At 47.2% G+C, this 16,635-nt stretch overlaps 7 protein-coding genes across 7 annotated transcripts; 2 read left to right on the forward strand and 5 right to left on the reverse strand.

Annotated features, from left to right (window-relative positions):
* Window positions 1-1,129: 1,129 nt before the first annotated feature.
* On the reverse strand, window positions 1,130-2,352 carry SERLADRAFT_472154 (uncharacterized protein; the record flags this gene model as incomplete). Its single annotated transcript, XM_007320436.1, has 4 exons — window positions 1,130-1,691; window positions 1,748-1,855; window positions 1,916-2,123; window positions 2,221-2,352. The coding sequence occupies 3 exons, from the start codon at window positions 2,045-2,047 to the stop codon at window positions 1,248-1,250; spliced, it is 684 nt and encodes a 227-aa protein (XP_007320498.1).
* A 1,835-nt stretch (window positions 2,353-4,187) lies between these two features.
* Window positions 4,188-5,361, reverse strand: SERLADRAFT_371485 (uncharacterized protein; the record flags this gene model as incomplete). Its single annotated transcript, XM_007320437.1, has 2 exons — window positions 4,188-5,016; window positions 5,087-5,361. 2 exons carry the CDS (start codon window positions 5,359-5,361, stop codon window positions 4,188-4,190), a joined length of 1,104 nt encoding a protein of 367 aa, XP_007320499.1.
* A 46-nt stretch (window positions 5,362-5,407) lies between these two features.
* SERLADRAFT_472160 (uncharacterized protein) lies at window positions 5,408-5,697 on the reverse strand (the record flags this gene model as incomplete). Its single annotated transcript, XM_007320438.1, has 2 exons — window positions 5,408-5,443; window positions 5,498-5,697. Coding segments are annotated over 2 exons (225 nt in total), but the record flags the coding sequence as incomplete, so codon positions are not given.
* Window positions 5,698-6,690: 993 nt separating this feature from the next.
* SERLADRAFT_472161 (uncharacterized protein) lies at window positions 6,691-7,388 on the forward strand (the record flags this gene model as incomplete). Its single annotated transcript, XM_007320439.1, has 3 exons — window positions 6,691-6,819; window positions 6,910-6,971; window positions 7,031-7,388. The coding sequence occupies 3 exons, from the start codon at window positions 6,789-6,791 to the stop codon at window positions 7,115-7,117; spliced, it is 180 nt and encodes a 59-aa protein (XP_007320501.1).
* A 660-nt stretch (window positions 7,389-8,048) lies between these two features.
* Window positions 8,049-10,738, forward strand: SERLADRAFT_472167 (uncharacterized protein; the record flags this gene model as incomplete). Its single annotated transcript, XM_007320440.1, has 18 exons — window positions 8,049-8,331; window positions 8,397-8,437; window positions 8,508-8,540; window positions 8,597-8,694; window positions 8,750-8,757; window positions 8,815-8,837; window positions 8,893-8,986; window positions 9,053-9,082; window positions 9,139-9,162; window positions 9,220-9,253; window positions 9,317-9,431; window positions 9,483-9,609; window positions 9,672-9,702; window positions 9,760-9,824; window positions 9,904-10,004; window positions 10,069-10,079; window positions 10,143-10,340; window positions 10,395-10,738. The coding sequence occupies 18 exons, from the start codon at window positions 8,206-8,208 to the stop codon at window positions 10,451-10,453; spliced, it is 1,218 nt and encodes a 405-aa protein (XP_007320502.1).
* Window positions 10,739-10,796: 58 nt separating this feature from the next.
* Window positions 10,797-13,134, reverse strand: SERLADRAFT_472171 (uncharacterized protein; the record flags this gene model as incomplete). Its single annotated transcript, XM_007320441.1, has 3 exons — window positions 10,797-11,746; window positions 11,802-12,836; window positions 12,892-13,134. 3 exons carry the CDS (start codon window positions 12,962-12,964, stop codon window positions 11,346-11,348), a joined length of 1,509 nt encoding a protein of 502 aa, XP_007320503.1.
* Window positions 13,135-13,245: 111 nt separating this feature from the next.
* SERLADRAFT_472173 (uncharacterized protein) lies at window positions 13,246-14,637 on the reverse strand (the record flags this gene model as incomplete). The annotated part of the gene is made up of 7 exons (XM_007320442.1): window positions 13,246-13,429; window positions 13,494-13,557; window positions 13,613-13,696; window positions 13,751-13,769; window positions 13,824-13,884; window positions 13,943-14,045; window positions 14,105-14,637. The coding sequence occupies 7 exons, from the start codon at window positions 14,557-14,559 to the stop codon at window positions 13,397-13,399; spliced, it is 819 nt and encodes a 272-aa protein (XP_007320504.1).
* Window positions 14,638-16,635: the final 1,998 nt, after the last annotated feature.

The raw sequence follows: 16,635 nt of genomic DNA on the forward strand, positions 1-16,635 counted from the left end.
GTGGTGGGTATGGAGAAAACAGAGACCGTTGGAGAGCGAGGAAATGGCTCTGTCAAGGATCCTAGGAATGATTGTGGTATTGCAGGGACGGGAGGAGGGGGAGTCAGCCCCGGTAACATCGCTCGGCGAGTACGGGTAGTGACGGTCCTGTCTTCTTCCTTCTCCGCAAAACCGAACTCGCCCTCGTCGTCCGACGATTCTACATACGCGTCATGACGCGTTCGTTTGGGCAGAGGCGAGTCACCCTTGCCAGCATCAAAGTCGTCATCCCAGTTCTCTGGCTCGATGAATTGGCGGGTGCGCGGCGGGGTGTGATATGAGTGACGGGTTTTTAGAGAATGAATAGGTTTTTGAATGGGTGATTCTGGCCTATCTTCAAAATCATCGTCCCAGTTCTCTGCTTGACCAGTTGCCCGTTTGGTGGGAGTCGATGGACCAGGCTCAGACCAGTCTTCGAGAGGAGATCGCACGCCTTTGACGGGATAGTTCTTCCTATCTTCCAAAACGTTCTTAGATGCAGCTGGGAGCGACGAGGGCATTTCGTTGTCCCAGTCTTCCCCGAAAGTCGAACTTGTGGCGGATAGCCGAGGTTCCCTCGTGCCTTGAATCGTGCCATTAGCGTGACGGTCATTGCCCTGCTGGAACTCGAAATCATCGTCCCAGTTCTCAGAGGGAACTAGGTCAAAAATAGCAGCACAAATGTGCTTTGAGATGAGCAAAAAGATCATATGGGACGCGCCACCCCAAAGAGAACGCATACCTGATGTATGATTGGACCTTTGGGCATTCATATGTCTCGGTCAGTATAGGCTGGCGTTTTCGTGGCAGCGCCGTGCGTGTCGTATGTCAATGTTTTTATCGTGTCGTAAATGTTATATGATAAAGAATATAAGGCTGGCGTTGTTTCTCGAGTTCTGGGTTGTGGTCGTTCAAAGTTCATGAGGCCGTTATAATAAACGCTGTTTGCCGCGCTTTGTCCGGTTCAAGTGCACTCGGTTACAGTAAAACTGCCGCGTACTCTTCTCAAAGCAAAAGGCTACAAAATGTCAAAGCAAATCTCGCCTACACTTGCTTGAAACACTTTGGAAATTGCCATCAGCAACTGAGGTTTCATGAGACTTCAGATAGCTTCAGTGGATCAACAAGTTTAGCGATTAGCAGTAGTGACAATGAACGAACAGCTACACGTGTACAAGGTATATATGATATAATATAGGTTAGTCGTCGTGCTAAGCTACTGGCGACAGCTATGGGACATCGAGTGCTGTGCGTTCTGGCATTTGAGGGGTATGCTCCATTGAGATTTGCTCAGGTAATGTTGGTTGATAAATTTCGACGAGTGAACTCAATCGAGAGTTTGGTATCTGGCGAACAGTGTCGAATTTCGACTGCCGTGGGCATGGTGAATTTAAAGATGCATTACTACACCGTTCGGTAACCATGGGAGGAATGACAGGGGAGTGTGGAATACGGAACAGATGGTTCGCTGAAGAGCATTGCAGCAAAGGTGATCGAGGTGACTGAGAGCCGAGGCGAGATACACGAATAGTTTCCTCAGGTGCGAAAGAAGCCAGCTCAGCATGTGATAGCACAGCGTAGGGGGGCATTGACTTGGGCTGTATGTGAACGGGTCTTATCTGAAACTGGTCGAATTCAGTACAGGATGGCTTGGGCGTTGGATCATCTGCAACCTGGATCATGAAAAATAATGCGTAACCACAAAATGACGAGGAAAAAGATTACATACCCAATTGTCATGACCACTTTTCGTATAACGCGACCAAGAGAGGCCATCCAGGTCACTGAATTCCGTCTTGACAGACTTGAAAGAAAGTAGTAATGTCTGCTTCTGGTCCTAAAGAAACACAGGTGATAAATGACTAGCTAACGAGGGAGCTCGGACAAAATTACTTACCTCTGTCATGACCAGAGCTTCTTGATCCCATTTCTGTTGTTCCAGCTCCAGCTGTTTGATTCTTGCTTTCCTGGCCTTCGCCCGATCGCTGCAAGCTGGTACAGGATTCGAGGGAGAGGTCATGTCGGACATTAAGGGAAAGAGCGATTGCCAGTCTAGACAGCAATATTAATGTTAAGTACCAGTGACCCAGTCACGACTTTGAGTACTGAGGATTGGGTGGGTATAAGTACGGGATGATGTTTCAAGAATAAAAATAAAACAGTATAAGCCACCGCAATGGCCACACTGGCTTTTGTACGTACATCCCAGTTCAGACAATGTGGCCCAATTCTAAACCAGGCCATAAGTCTGCACTTCCCTAGACCACAGGTTTCGGCGTATGTCCACTGGCTGGGAATGTGTTACTTTTCAAGTCGATGCAGAACAATGGTTTGCTGTTTCCAAGCAAACGCAGAATGAATGTTACATTGTGCCGCGTGACAGATATGTGACATAGCGCGCCACTCCCACGGTCGGTATTGTGGCTCCGCTTGAAAAGAACGCGTCCTTTCTTTCGCCTTTCTCATCTTTCGACGCGTTTCCTTTCCCCGTCTCCTTTGCCAATCCAGACATGCTCGAAGCCAGGCTACAGGAAGCAGCACTCTTGAAGCGTCTTCTTGACTGTATGTATCTTTCCATGTATCTTACTCTGAACGCGTATTGATTATAGCGCAGCAATCAAGGAGCTAGTAACAGACGCCAATTTCGAGTGCAATGAAGAAGGCATCGTATGTCTCGTGCATCTTTATACGCGAGTTTCTCTGAAATGTGTAATCTGTGGCGCATCTGGAATAGAACCTCCAAGCCATGGATAACTCTCACGTCGCTTTAGTGGCGGTGAAGCTGGACGCTGTTGGCTTCAAGAGATATCGCTGTGACCGCCCAATGCCTCTCGGTGTCAACCTCAATTCCCTTACCAAAGTCCTCAAGTGTGCAAAAGACGACGATATATGTGTCATAAAGGCCACTGATGACGCTGACGTGCTTAATCTCGTATACGAAGCACGCAGTATGTCTACCATTCTCATACGCTCGTCCCTCGTAGACTTATCACCTGTTTCTCTTTAGACTCTGATCGAATTGCAGAGTACGATATGAAACTGATGGATATTGATTCGGATAATCTGGGCATACCAGATACGGAATATGACGCGCGTGTGACGATGCCCGCTTCAGAATTTTCGCGTATTGTTCGTGACTTGTCGCAGTTGGGCGAATCTGTTCGCATAGAGGTATCTAAAGAGGGTGTTCGGTTTGCCAGTGACGGTGAAGCTGCGAACGGCAGCGTGTTACTGAAACAGACAGAAGCCGCACGGGAGAAGTATGCTGACTATGGTAAAGATGATGATGCGAAAGAGGATGAAGACGAAGAGGAGGGAAGTAGTAAGAAGAAGGTCAAGAAAGAAAAAGTGAAGAAGGAGACTGGAGATGATGTAGAAATGGATGCTGAAGATGATGAGGAAAATGAGAATGAAGAGGTCAAAGCAAAGCCAGAAGATGACGGAGAAGAAGAGCAAGATGACGAGGAGGAGGGGAGAAGTAAGAAACGAAAGAAGGCTCCAGCTAAGGTTGGTTACTTCATTTTTTTCTGTTATTCCTCCAGTAACTGCACGCTCTTAATAGAACGGCAAGCCCGCCAAAAAGGCCAAAAAATCTGATGACATCCCTTCGGACGGAGGCGTTAGCATCGAGATGAACCAACATGTCACGCTAACATTTAGTTTGAAATATCTTGTCAACTTCTCGAAAAGCTCGTCGCTCTCAGACACCGTACAGCTCATGATGAGCAACGATGTCCCTCTTCTGGTACGCCACCATCTCTTGATTTAATAGGAATAAATGTGTTCTTATGTTTTGCATTTTAGGTTTCCTATAAATTTGGCCAGGGTCACATTAGATATTACCTTGCACCCAAAATCGGGGATGATTGATGGAATCTTTTACACTTATCAGTTTATGTATTTTTGACTTTACTATCATCTGTGTAATATCTTGGCTCTTTCGAAATGTACTTTGTTTTCTGTCTTCTTTTTCACGCTTTCGGGCCTCGCACCGATGTTCGAGTACAACGTGTCGATAACCACAAATTAAGAACTCCTATCAATAGTTCAGATCACTAAGAAATTCAAATTAATGCTGCGAGTAAGGTAGTGTGAATACGGAATAAGGGGACAACACTCCGACTAGATGCGAGAAAAGCTGATCACTGTCCAACATGTCGATAGGCTCGTTATGATTGAGTGGTGCTGCCAACTGGCACGTCCACCAAACCGAACCACTCCGGGATCTTCATCCACACTTCCCCTCTTGCCTTTCTGACAGCGATGGCGAAGTCGATTTTGCAAGAACTACACATTTTTAGCCCACACTGCTTGAACCCGTCTGAGAAATCCGTCCTTGAGAGCATCTCAATCGCCTGGACGAGCGTGTACAACGGGTCGGCGTCACGCCCACACGCAATACCCCCCACAGACCGCAGGATGTTGAGCTGGATGAAGTAGAAAGATTCGTAACAGTACTGTGAGTCGAACCTCCCGGCGTTGAGGCAGCCCAGGGACACGTTGCGTTCTCTCAGCTCGGTATCGATGAAGGTGGCAATATACCGCTGTGCTTGTTCGCGACCAAAGAACACTCTACATAGGTTCTCCTGTGAGAGGTGGATGGTCTGGGAGTCCGCGGGGACGTAATTTGAGCTGTGTCCTGGACCCGATGGCAACGGTACAACAGGCGGAGGAACGCGAGTACCGACGAGGATCTTGCTGGGTCCATAGCGAGAGAGATCGTAGAAAGCACTGGGAAGCATTGCATCTAGCCCGAGCTCTAGAGCGAGGTTGATAACTAGGATTGGATGGGCACACGACTCGCGAGGGGAATACCGGCCTTGTGCATCAATGGCGTCCCTTTCACGGCGTTCCCATCCAACAAGGGTGGATGGCCAGTCGAGTTCTAGACGCGCGATACATCGTCTACGGAGATGCTCAATGAAATATTTTGTAGATAGTCGGAGAACTGCAGCGATAGCGGGAAAATCGGTTACTGTGGGCTTTTGCTGGAAATATCTGGGACACGAGCCATGTGTAAGTTAGTCATGACTTGTGTGTCGGTTGAAGGCAAAGAATGGTGAGATACTCACAGTCCATCGTAAAGTGCCACCAATAGATGATGGAAGGACAGTCATAAATCTCGACACAGGGACAACCATCCACGAGATTCTGCACTGCTGGCTGTGGAACGGAGAACAAGTCACGGAAAACATCAGAATGACGCTCAAGTTGACCCCGGTGGACCTTGAAGGCCGCAGAGCCTGCGATGAGCACGATATTGCCGTCCTGGAACCAGAAATCTGAGCGGATGAAGTTGCTAAGCCCAGGCTTGCCACAAAAACTTGAATGATCGACTTCCATCACGATTGAGGTACGCTGAGCAATAAATATCGAGCAAGACAGAAAACAGGAGTCTCAAAGAAAAATCTATATGAGAGAGCGGCTGACGAGACGTCGTGAACAACGGTCTGAGCGCATCGTTATACGTTAGGCCTACGTATTGGGAAGCAGACCAGCAGGCTCGGTGCCTACAAGACCCGGTGAGCCCAGATACTTGGAATTCGGAAAGAGAGCTGAGGGTTATATGCTGCATGATATTTTCAGTCTGTAGCATACTGGCATATAAGAAGTAGGAGAGAATGCAGAAAGAGCATAGGGCACGAAACTTCAAGTTGAGCCTCAGCATGCTGGATCTGAGTCGAGTCATTGATAGTGGTCACGGTGGATGGGTGCAGGATATAAAAGGCAAGTCCTGTATTTAGCCTGAAGCCACATCCCTTCGTTACTCAAAAAAACTGTCCATAGCTTTATCTGATGCCTATATCTTCAAGCAGACAAACCGAAGTCACATATGCTCATCGATGAGCGGGCTGGCATCAAACTTAACAATGAACAAGAACCGTCTCCTGTCTGATGTTGAACTATCAAGCCAAAGGCGAAATTCGCTCAGCGATCCGCTTTCTCCCTAACATCCATTTAGGAGGGAACATGGGTCTTGGAAGCCATCACAAGGTCTCAGGGGTTGTCCCGATATGACCAGATGATAAATAGAAGGTGCTAGCATTGTTGTTCACCGCTCGCGATTGGCGGGTCCCAGCATAATAATTTGGTCGTAGAAAGGGCGATCAGAACCGTAAAGGATAAGCCAAGGCGCGTTTAGTAAATCAATACACGTACGCATCGCTGGCATCAGGACTCAAAGAATGGCATACATTCTTCGGTAACTGCTCGGCAAGGAGATCTATTCAAAAGTTAGCTCGAAGTTACTCCTGATAACGGAACAATAAAATTGAGGGAGCCAATCATGTGCGTCTAGTGGGGCGATCCAGAACTGAGAAGAACATCTCGTGTCGGCCCAGGTGATACACACGGGGTCTGTTGATACGTTAGAAGCTTAGGCTTCGAGGGACGAACTTGAAGTCGATAAGAGGAGAGTTACTGGTTGGGAAGATAAGAATTAATATGAAAGAACATCGCAATCGCCACTTCACGCCGCAGCAACTTCATTCAGCTTTTGTATCGCTGTATTTGATTTGCCCCTTCGAGACATCCTGAACAGAAACAAAGGAGTGGAAAACGAAAAGAGACGGATACGATGGGATGATCTGTCAAGGATCCGAGGATGAGCGGACAGTAATCGTAATAGATTAGGATATCAACACATCGTACCAGAATGCACATAATAACTGCGAGGCACTGCATGCACTATAAAGCCTAGCGTTACCCCCACCTCTTCCACATCTCCAAACATCTTTCAGCCCTCTCACTTTTATATCCCGCTGAACAACATGTCAACGCCAAGAAAGGGAGCTAAGACTGGTAAGTGTTACTCGTCGTCACCAACCTCCTGCATTATTGAGGGAACATCATTCATTCTCCTCCGCCGTTTGTTCAACCATGCATGGATAGCCTCTCCTCCCACTGGAGGTGCTAAAAGCGGTCCCACCGCAAAGAACACCCCGCCAGTGCAGGTGAACCTTGTGCAATGTACAGCCCTTTTTGGATCCTAATGCACAAGCTATCATTTTAGAGCAAAGGTGCATCACCCGCGGTACCTGCCAGCGTTGAGGCACCTGCCGGTAAAGCCAAGGCTCCCAAGGCTCCCAAGAAGAAGTAAATGTGGTGAACTTGAACATACGCGCGGTGTCCTCGAGTAGCACATAGAGAATTTAGTTACGCGAAGAACCTGGAAAGGCCAGGGTAGTGTCCTACTCAGACACGCCCCCTGGGTCATTTCTTGAAGCATCATGGATAAGCTCGATATCAATTGTAAACTGTAATAATACAGTTATTTTCGGATCAATATTCAAAACATGGCGTAAAATGGGAGATGAATGTCGGTTGGGCTACTGCTACTGTCAGGTAACATCTAATGCAGATTGACTCACAATGTGCGGAAAGAGGATAATTGATAATGACATCGCGGATGAACATTCCGGGGCTGCGTCTGGGAGACTGTTGGGTATAGCACTGTAGCACACTGGCATTTTCATCAATTCAGGGCCTTGTGTATGCTTGCCTTCCTGTCCTGCCGCGCATCGTGATACGAAACAACGTGGCCCCGACAATCCGACAATAAGTAATGCATTTTCGAGGAATATCCCGAACAGTCGGACATGGCGTTGAGATATGACCAGCCATCTACTGCGATCTACTGCGTGCAGTACATGTGCAATTGACCCACAGCCCTTGCAAGGCACTTTAGGCTAGCCTTATCGGAGTGATAAAATACGTTCACCAGGTATTAATTTATGGGCTTACTTGGTATAATTCGACCGGCACACAATCCGAGCCAGTGCCAAAAAACTGAGACCAAGTTCAAAGGATATGCAGCACCATTTTACTTCACATCCTTGAGAAATACCGTGGATTTGTAAAACGTTCCTTTCTACGGGCATAGTAATTATAAGGGTGACTGGTTGAGACAAAAAACATGTATGTGGTAGAGTACAAGACCTTGACAACCTTGCAGCGACAGGTCTGCCTTGTAGCCGGACAATTCGAAATTAGGTAAACAACACATGTCAGTTGTTTTTATTATCTCAGTTACCCAGGCTCTCTTTCTTTCTTACAAACACCAGGCTTTCGCATCTTTTTTGAATCTGACAGCTGCTGGCTGGCTTTGTATACTGACCCTTTTTCTTTACAAAGGAAAGGCATCACACTGAGGACGATTTGGGCGTCTTGAGAACACCGAAACATATTATGGCAGCGACATGTCCGTCTGAAAACACACAAGCCATTGATCAAACCAGCTTCTGGAGCTCAAGTGGCTTGAACTGGGACGAACATCGCATTGGTTGGGCAATTGCAGGTGGTTGCACAGTCCTTGTAAGTCGTATTGTCTCGCTTTTGGGTAGGACCGCTCCTTACTCGCTATGATACTGCGTCCATAGACTGTTATTATCTCTTCCATCTCTGTGCTACAACACTGTCGGTAAGCCATATATCCACTTTTAGTCACCTCGCATCACTTAGGTAGTCGTCATCAAATGTGCACATTGCAGTAATTATCATGTTCCTAACGAGCAGCGTCAAGTGTACGTGCTGTTAACGCCCATTCTTCATTCATGCTGAGCAGTTCTTGTACATTCAGACTACGAGTACTGTATATGCCGCCGGTCTATGCTATCATCTCATTCTTTTCCTACCGTTTCTTCCGGAGCTATACTTATTACTCCCTCATCGAAGCTGGTATGTATGCCTCGTGTCTAGTTCGGCTCAGGCTCATATGTCTGTCTTTCCATAGCATACGAGGTGACCATCTATATCTTTCCTTCCTTCCGGATCTGAAATCACTCACATTGTCTTTAGGCTGTTACTCTCAGCGCATTTCTGTCAGTCATTTTCATATTGCCTTGGTACTTTTCATATCTGACTGTCATATGTTAGATTACTTCTCATAGAGTATGTAGCTGCTACCGCGACGGGTCACAACGCAATACAAGCCATCGAGAGGAAAGATAAAAGGCCGCTCCCCATACCAGTAAGTACCTAGCTCGTCGTAGGCTGTAGTTGTGAACCGTATAAAACTCATTGACCTCACCCCCAGTTTTGCTGTTGGAGATATCGGCCTACTAAAGTATGTTCGTTATCTTGAGCAAATATTTGGTGTTCTCATCTCACCTCTCATCACAGGCCTACTTCATGTATACCGTGAAGGTGAGTCCGATAGGCCAACTTTCGAGCTCTCATGTCATACGTTGTTTCCCGTTGTAGTGGTCTGTCTTACAATACGTCATCATCCGACCAGGTCAGTATTTAACATACTGTCGCCTAATCTTTATTCATCTATACTTCTTGCTGGCACCACTAGCTTGCTCTATAGCCGGCATCATTTGCCAAGCATACAACGTGCTGTGTGAATCAGGGTCATTCAACGTACACTTTGCAAATGTTTATCTAGAAGCTATAGATTTTGTCAGTATCAGGTGCGCCTTTTCAACCTCCTCGACGAATGTTAGGGTGTGACTGCAGTCTAGTATCGCTCTTTATGGACTTTTGCTATTCTACGGTTTGACCAAAGACGAGCTTGTGGGCAGGCGTCCACTGTCCAAGTTTCTTGCCATCAAGCTCATTGTCATGTTCACGTTCTATCAGTCGTTCGTCGTATGCAGCTTTTCTCTCACGCTATTTCTTTCATTGCTCACTTTTCTTTCTCCTTTGGATAGTTCTCCGCCTTAGAGGGTCGCGTCATCCAATGTAAGTTGACACAGCAGCCTCGTCGTCTCCTCCGAGCTCAATCATTGTTTTCAATAGCCACTACGTATTGGACTGCCACTAACATTGCTGATGGTCTCAACGCGCTAGCAATATGTGTGGAGGTACGTTCACAGCAATATTGTTGCTTCTGAATCACATCCCCATGCCATCGGTTTATAAATACCTTTATCTATTCTGTAGATGGTCTTCTTCTCCGCATTTATGTGGTGGGCTTACACTGTGAATGAGTATAAGTTCAAGGGAGGAGAGACGACCAGCATATGGCGACCGTTGTGGGATAGGTAGGTTCATTTACAGTCGCTTTAAAACCTCGAGCTTTGTTGACAAAAATCGATAATACCTTAGCATCAACTACAGTAAGACCAAACAACTTTTCATCGTAGCTGGTATATTCTCATAATGTTTCTTTTTTAATACAGCCGATTTCGTCATCGAAATTGCAGGTTCCCTCAAGTTCTTCTTCGACTGTTCTCGTGGAAAGCATCCCACACGCACTCAAGCACGGCGTGCGAGCATCGGCGGTGTAGCCAATAACAACAGCAATAAGATGGACTTTGGAGAGGCCTTTGGTGTGAGCGGCAGCGCTTATTCAAAAGCTCGGCCTGCTGCGGTCAGCGGTGAGTCCCCGACTATCCGTCCTCGACCAAGCTACGACGAGGATATTCGATTAGCTCCATACTCCTACAACGAATCGCGTATCATGAACAGCGGCAGTCCAGTCAGCGAATGATTTTTCCGTTTCTAGGCTGCACATATTGCTCTAGCCGTGGAGGTCCTCATCGTAGGAGACAAGTGGTATTTACGTGTTTTCGGAGTCTTCGGTCTTCCATCGAACGGTGATACCCTTGGTTTTGCACGACTTCTGGGACAAACAATTTTAGTTTAGTTTTCTCTGTTGGGATTTCTTTTTTTAAAGATTAACTTGTCTACGCTCGTTATTTCATCGTGATCGCTTGAAACGTGTCTACTGTATATATAGCACTTTTCTTTATTTCTTGGCCAATACGTGTGGTTTGGAGAGTTGTGAAGCATCAGATAAGAAGCAACTATCCACTTGCGGCATTGAAGTGGGCTTAATCTGACAATCAATATTAATCAATGTTTGAAAACCCAGTTAACCAATAAAATTTAAATCCGGTGCACTCTACCAGAATCAGTCCTAGACACCTCCATAACCGTATTCGACTCTTACAGTAGAGATGAAATAGGATCGCAAATGTCAATAAAACTCGTCCAAGCCATGTGCAAAAACGCGGCATAGCGATTTAGACGATCAAGCAAGAGCTCCAGGCTGATGGGAAGAAAAGCGCTCAAACTACTAATACCTAAACAAAACAAAACGGGCGAACAAGGGAGTTGAGCATCAGGCTGCGGGTATGGATGCCTGCCATGAACCAGACTAAGCAAGCAAGGTTGTCTGGATTCAAAACCAAGGGGAAAGGATAGAAATAATGTAACAATTTCTGGAATAAGATACAACTCCGTGAATTAAAAATTGGAAGGAGCAGAAGCAATATCAAAAAAGGAGAAAACAGATTGTAAAAGATCCAAACTACTCTCACAGGGCTGTCATGGCATCATACTACACAGGATGGGTGAAGGTATCGCACAGATTGGCTGAATCAAGTAGCCAAACCAAGGTGAGTATCATCGGCGTTCTCGACAACGCCAACGTCCTCGTCGGCAAAGGAAATGCTCTTCCTAGGCGGCCTGGCCATAGCAGGAGAGGCCGGTGCCGGTGCACCTGGAGAGTACAGTGTCCGCATGCCGTTGCCATTGTAGTTCACAACAGGTAGCGGAAAAGTCGGAGCACCCACTGGTGGAGGAGATGCTATCCTACGTTCGGCATAGGCACGCAGCATTTCGTCGGGAGACATAACGCTGGCAGGCATAGGCATCATACCAACGGGTGACGTAGGAGCAGCATGGATGGGACTCGGGGGTGTAGGCATTTCCACACTTGGCTTGTGAGGCAAGAGATAGTCATCTCCCAGGTTCTGGGTTTCAGCACCTGTGCGCATCACTAACAAGGCAGGTCAGTACCTAACTAACATAGTAAGAGAGAATAAGATACATACTACTTAGGGCAGGGAAGACTTCATCCATACTAGGACGGGACGCGAAGTCTCCGGACACAGATATCCGAGTCCGGATATCTTCTGGAGTCAAAGAGAAAGCGCCTTTGGTTTGCGTAGGCGACAATTCTCCCGCACCATGAAGCGGAGGAACAGGGGGCACGAAACCAGTGTGGTAAGCGCGACTGGTGACCGTGCGGCGAGACTCCATGGAGGGGCGTACATCAGCAGCGAATGATACTCGCGAAACGCGATCTCCAAGGCCGGAGGGTCGCACGGGACGCAGGTGGCTCACGGGAGAAGCAGATGAGTCCATACTAAGTTTCTCATTGTTCGAATGAGCACCATCGACAGCGACTGTGCTGACCGGGCGAATGGCACCGAACGAAAAGGAGGAGTTGCGATTTCCAGCACTGGATACTGCGATACTGTTGCGAATGGCAGCACTTGCGCCAGCTGCAGACATCGATTTCCAATCGGTAGAGATTGTGGACATACGTTTGTCGATAGCCTCGCTGAAACGCCTTCGCTTCTCCTTTCCCTTCGAACGGCTCATCTTAAGGTAAGCCGCAATACCGAGGCCGATGAAGATTAAGGGTACCAGCACACCAGCAGCAATCTTGCCCTTATCGGATGAGTGGTTGCTCGGGAAGTTGTCGACACTCGTGATACCGGCGGATGTCCCAGCACCACTGGATCCCGTGGAAGAACCGGAAGAAGTGGCAGTGAATATAGGCCCGGCAGGAAGAGTGTTTTGGTAAAGAAAAGTGCCAGACTCCAGTATAGAGAACTGAAGGTCGATGGATGATGAGTCATTCCACCATTGAGGTTGTAGGGTAGTCTGATAGCTACCGAGACCGTAGTTGACATTTTGCCACATATGAATAAGTGAAGTGGCGAGAGATGGAGCATATAAATAAATATCAATGGCTGAACTGTTGAGACAGGTAGTATCCCAAGAAACGTTGACGGGACTGCCTGTCGAAATGGATGCTCCAGTGGTAGGACTGGTGTATAAACCGCCAGAAGTGCAAGAGGCTGACAGAAATTTAGGACGGATCTGAGGGTCTATGCGAACAATATCAGAACTCACAAGTACGCTTTTTGTGGTGATTGGCAGCGGCACCAGCGTGGCCAACGCGAACATGGGTGAATCCTCTCTTCATGATGTAAAGTTGACGCTATATACTATCGGTGCAGTTTTGTTCAGTGCTATGTAGGGCAAAGCCCTTCGGTGTTGGTAAAGAACGTGACCCCGGTGTTGGGCTGTCGAGGTAAACGAAGGAAATGCCGACGAGAGCGACGGAAAGATGAGCACAATGGTTGGAGCAGCGACGAAAGGGAAAAACAAAGCGGCAACCAACAATTGACGACAGTATTTCAAACTCAGCCCAATCGGCTCCCGCCGGCACCAGTTTCAGATGTTCTGCAGATTGAGAACCTTGCTGAGAACACTAGATAGATACCGTATGATAAGTCGATTACAGGTCTCGTTAGATAAATTGTGTATACCACAGCTAACTAGCTCCCCCAAATAGCCCCTCAATGGGCAAATAAAATCCTTTGCTTCGTTCTGGTGGTGTCACCAGTTGTCAGCCCTATCGCATCACTTGTTCGATACCTGTTGGGATCTGCTCGTGATCATCATGATCAATAATTGGCGTACAGCCTATTATACGCGGGTTAAAAACAAACCTTCCAGCCGTGTGTAGCTGCAGCTCTCGTGTATCCGGCCAGCGCTTCTTGTGGAGAGTAAGGGCTGAGAATTGACTTCAGTTTGAACACCAATATACCAAGCCATCCTGTGCACTCACGCATCCCATTTTGAATCCAGTCGTGCGGGTCTTGGATCCGGATTCGAGATGGCCAGTTTTATCTGCAGCAGCACTGCGGATATACTGATAGGATCTCAGCATCAATCTTTGCTCCAACGTGGGGAAAATTTCACATACCTATAACTCGGCAGCCATCCTACGCATAAAGTATTAACTATGCTCTGTTGATCATCTGTGAGTGTTCACGTACCGTCTGCAGTCAAAAGATCCATGCAGATAGAACCACCCCCTGTGACATGACCGCCACCTCCCTGTTGCCATCGATGTCTATTTCAGTTTTCAGCCTCTATGGTAAAGGTGACTACTCACATTAATAAAAGGTAGTAGCCGTGGTAAGACGATCCGGAAAAATGGAGGCGATATTGGAAACGTCGGTAGGAAGCGTATTTCAAATACGAGCGAGTTTAAACCTCTGCATCCACAGACCTGTCAGCACCAACCTCAAGTCTCTCAGCAACAAAATCGACGCACTTAGCTTTCATATCCTTCGCAACCGGTAAGTCTGGGTCAAACGAGTGCAGCTCCACGATCCATTGAAATAAGTTTCCTCCATTTAGCTCTGGGGACATATACCATCCTAGCTCGCTCAACCTCGTCGCCTTCTCCTGTTCCTTTAACATCGCTTGGAGCTCCTTCTGCAGTGCCATCGTCGAAGATAATGATGATTCCGATGGCGGAGGCATCAAGTGCATCATACTTGTCTGCACCCACTCTGAATCGTGCACCCAGTCCACTTCTTCCGTTTTTTCGGGAGTCGATTCTTTGTCTGCGGCTCCATTTAGGATAGCCAGGTCCTCAGTGTCGTATTCTTCCTCAATGTGCGCCTTCTGACAAGCATCGAGCATCTTCCCTAGCCTATAAGAAGGCTGTGGAATGGCGATCGTCTTGCCTGACATGTGTACCGAGCGCCGAGGGTCCATTTGCATTAGGGGAACATCGGGGAGGATCTCCACTGGAGCCTGACCCAGTGGGGCCAGTGTACTTGATGTCACGGCAGAGGCTTGATGTGGACTGGCCTTGACGATAAGATATCGACTTTCAAAAATAGGTGTCAGTCCTCTCACTCATACCAGATAACTCGTGCATACAGACGCACCACATAATCCACTTTGTATCACCAACTACGTAGTGTGGCTCCGAGCTCACAAACTGACTGGGTAAGTTCACAAGTTCTGCGAGTGTGACACAGACTCCAGGGCTGACTACGCTATTTCGCCACTGGTGCGTGCTACCTGAGGCATAATGGCCCACTGAAACAGCACCGTCTCTGGAGAAGTAGACACCTTGAATAAAGCATCAGGCTCAGGTGGACATATTAGTTGCAACGAGCAACTCACCATGACCATACGCGCGTCCGTTGGCAATATCCTTGTACCAAAGGCCATGCCTTATAATCTAAAGACGGTTTATTTTTATCCATGAAACTTGTTATGCGACATACTGAATGCCAATTTCTAACGGACGACCCATGAAAACCCTATTATCCACAAAAGCATATTACTAGCTTTCTTGCAACCAAAAAAGAATGTAGCTTTAACGCACGAATATAGTGGGATACGTCCTCGCATTCTCATCCCGCCCACGCGCATCCCTCACCGCTGTATTGAATTTAGCTTCCATATCAGGCGCACCTACCGTGAACCTGAATTGTCTCCATGCAGGGTCTGTTACATTTTCATTCTAAGTCCCAATGTTATTGACTGACAGTATAAACGATTCACCAATGTTTCGCACTCGTTCCTCAGGCGACGTCAGCTCTTGTATATGCGCTGTGCAAGATGCGATACACCTAACATTATGCGTCGGTAGAGATAAGACACGATACTTGAAATTGATAAGTGGAACACACCAGCGCAATATGGACCACGCAGCTGGTAAAATCTCAGGGTCGATATCTTGCAGTTTGGGTTTAACCATCCCAGGTCCAATCTTTTTCTCTAGATACTTCTTCATATCCCCGATCTGTGTCAATATTTTTTAAATAAACTGAGTCTCATCGAACATTGAAACGAGGACTTGAGACAAAAATTACCGGAGGTAACGAGTCAATAAGCCCTGCTATAGCTGCTCGCATCTGTGAACTATAGTTAGTACTCATAGATCACCTGCAGTGTCCAGCACTCCAGCACTCACATGCGGCACATCTAAATCATCAAATTCTACCAGCCCATCTGGACCAGGTTCAACGCAACTCTGCTCTTCTGCTTTTTTATTCGAATCTCCGCTTCCACCTGCAGAGACCGCACTGGGTTGGAGCGCTATTACACCCCTGTAAGACTGATGCATAGGTAAAGCAGAAAGTTGTGGATTGGTTATTGTCGATGGTGCTCGAGACGCGACTACATGTTGTGGACGTCGTACACGCAGGCCCATCCCCCGAGGTAAAGGTTCATCGAGCACCCCTTCTGCTGCTGCAATGTAAGCAAGTGAGACGAGTAGGTCAACAGTTTCTGGATTTGTGCATATTTCGTACTAATCACACGACATTTCAAAGATATTTCAGCAACTCATCCTATGAGAAGGAAGAAAAATACTTTAAATTGCAGAACCCACCTCGAGTGACGGCCCCATGTTTAATGAATAATATTGGAACGCACAGAGTCCTGAATCGCACACATATGGCTTGAGTGCTTCGTAGTTTGTCCGCAATCTCTGATGACAAACTACGCAATAGCGCGTGCAAAGCTGGTCGTTGATAATTCAGAATGGTATTATTTTGACATCAAAAACGCCAAGATAAACATACCGTCAATCTCCGCACAACGTACGAGAACGCAGTCGAGATAAAGTTGATCTCTTTTCCTTCCGTATGACCCGCAAGTGGATCGTCGGGGAGTTTGTATGATAGAGCCAGGAGAGCCTCCTCCTGATCTGCTTCTTCGATTTTCTAGATACGCCAATTAGCACATGTATTTCTGGAGATCTCCCTCCCTGGTCCTAGGAAAAGAACCGCTAACTGAAAAGCAACCTCACATTCTTTTCCTCTATCCATACGCTTTCAA

This window comes from Serpula lacrymans, assembly GCF_000218685.1.
Source record: "Serpula lacrymans var. lacrymans S7.9 unplaced genomic scaffold SERLAscaffold_9, whole genome shotgun sequence".
In the NCBI taxonomy this organism is placed as follows: Eukaryota; Fungi; Basidiomycota; class Agaricomycetes; order Boletales; family Serpulaceae; genus Serpula; species Serpula lacrymans.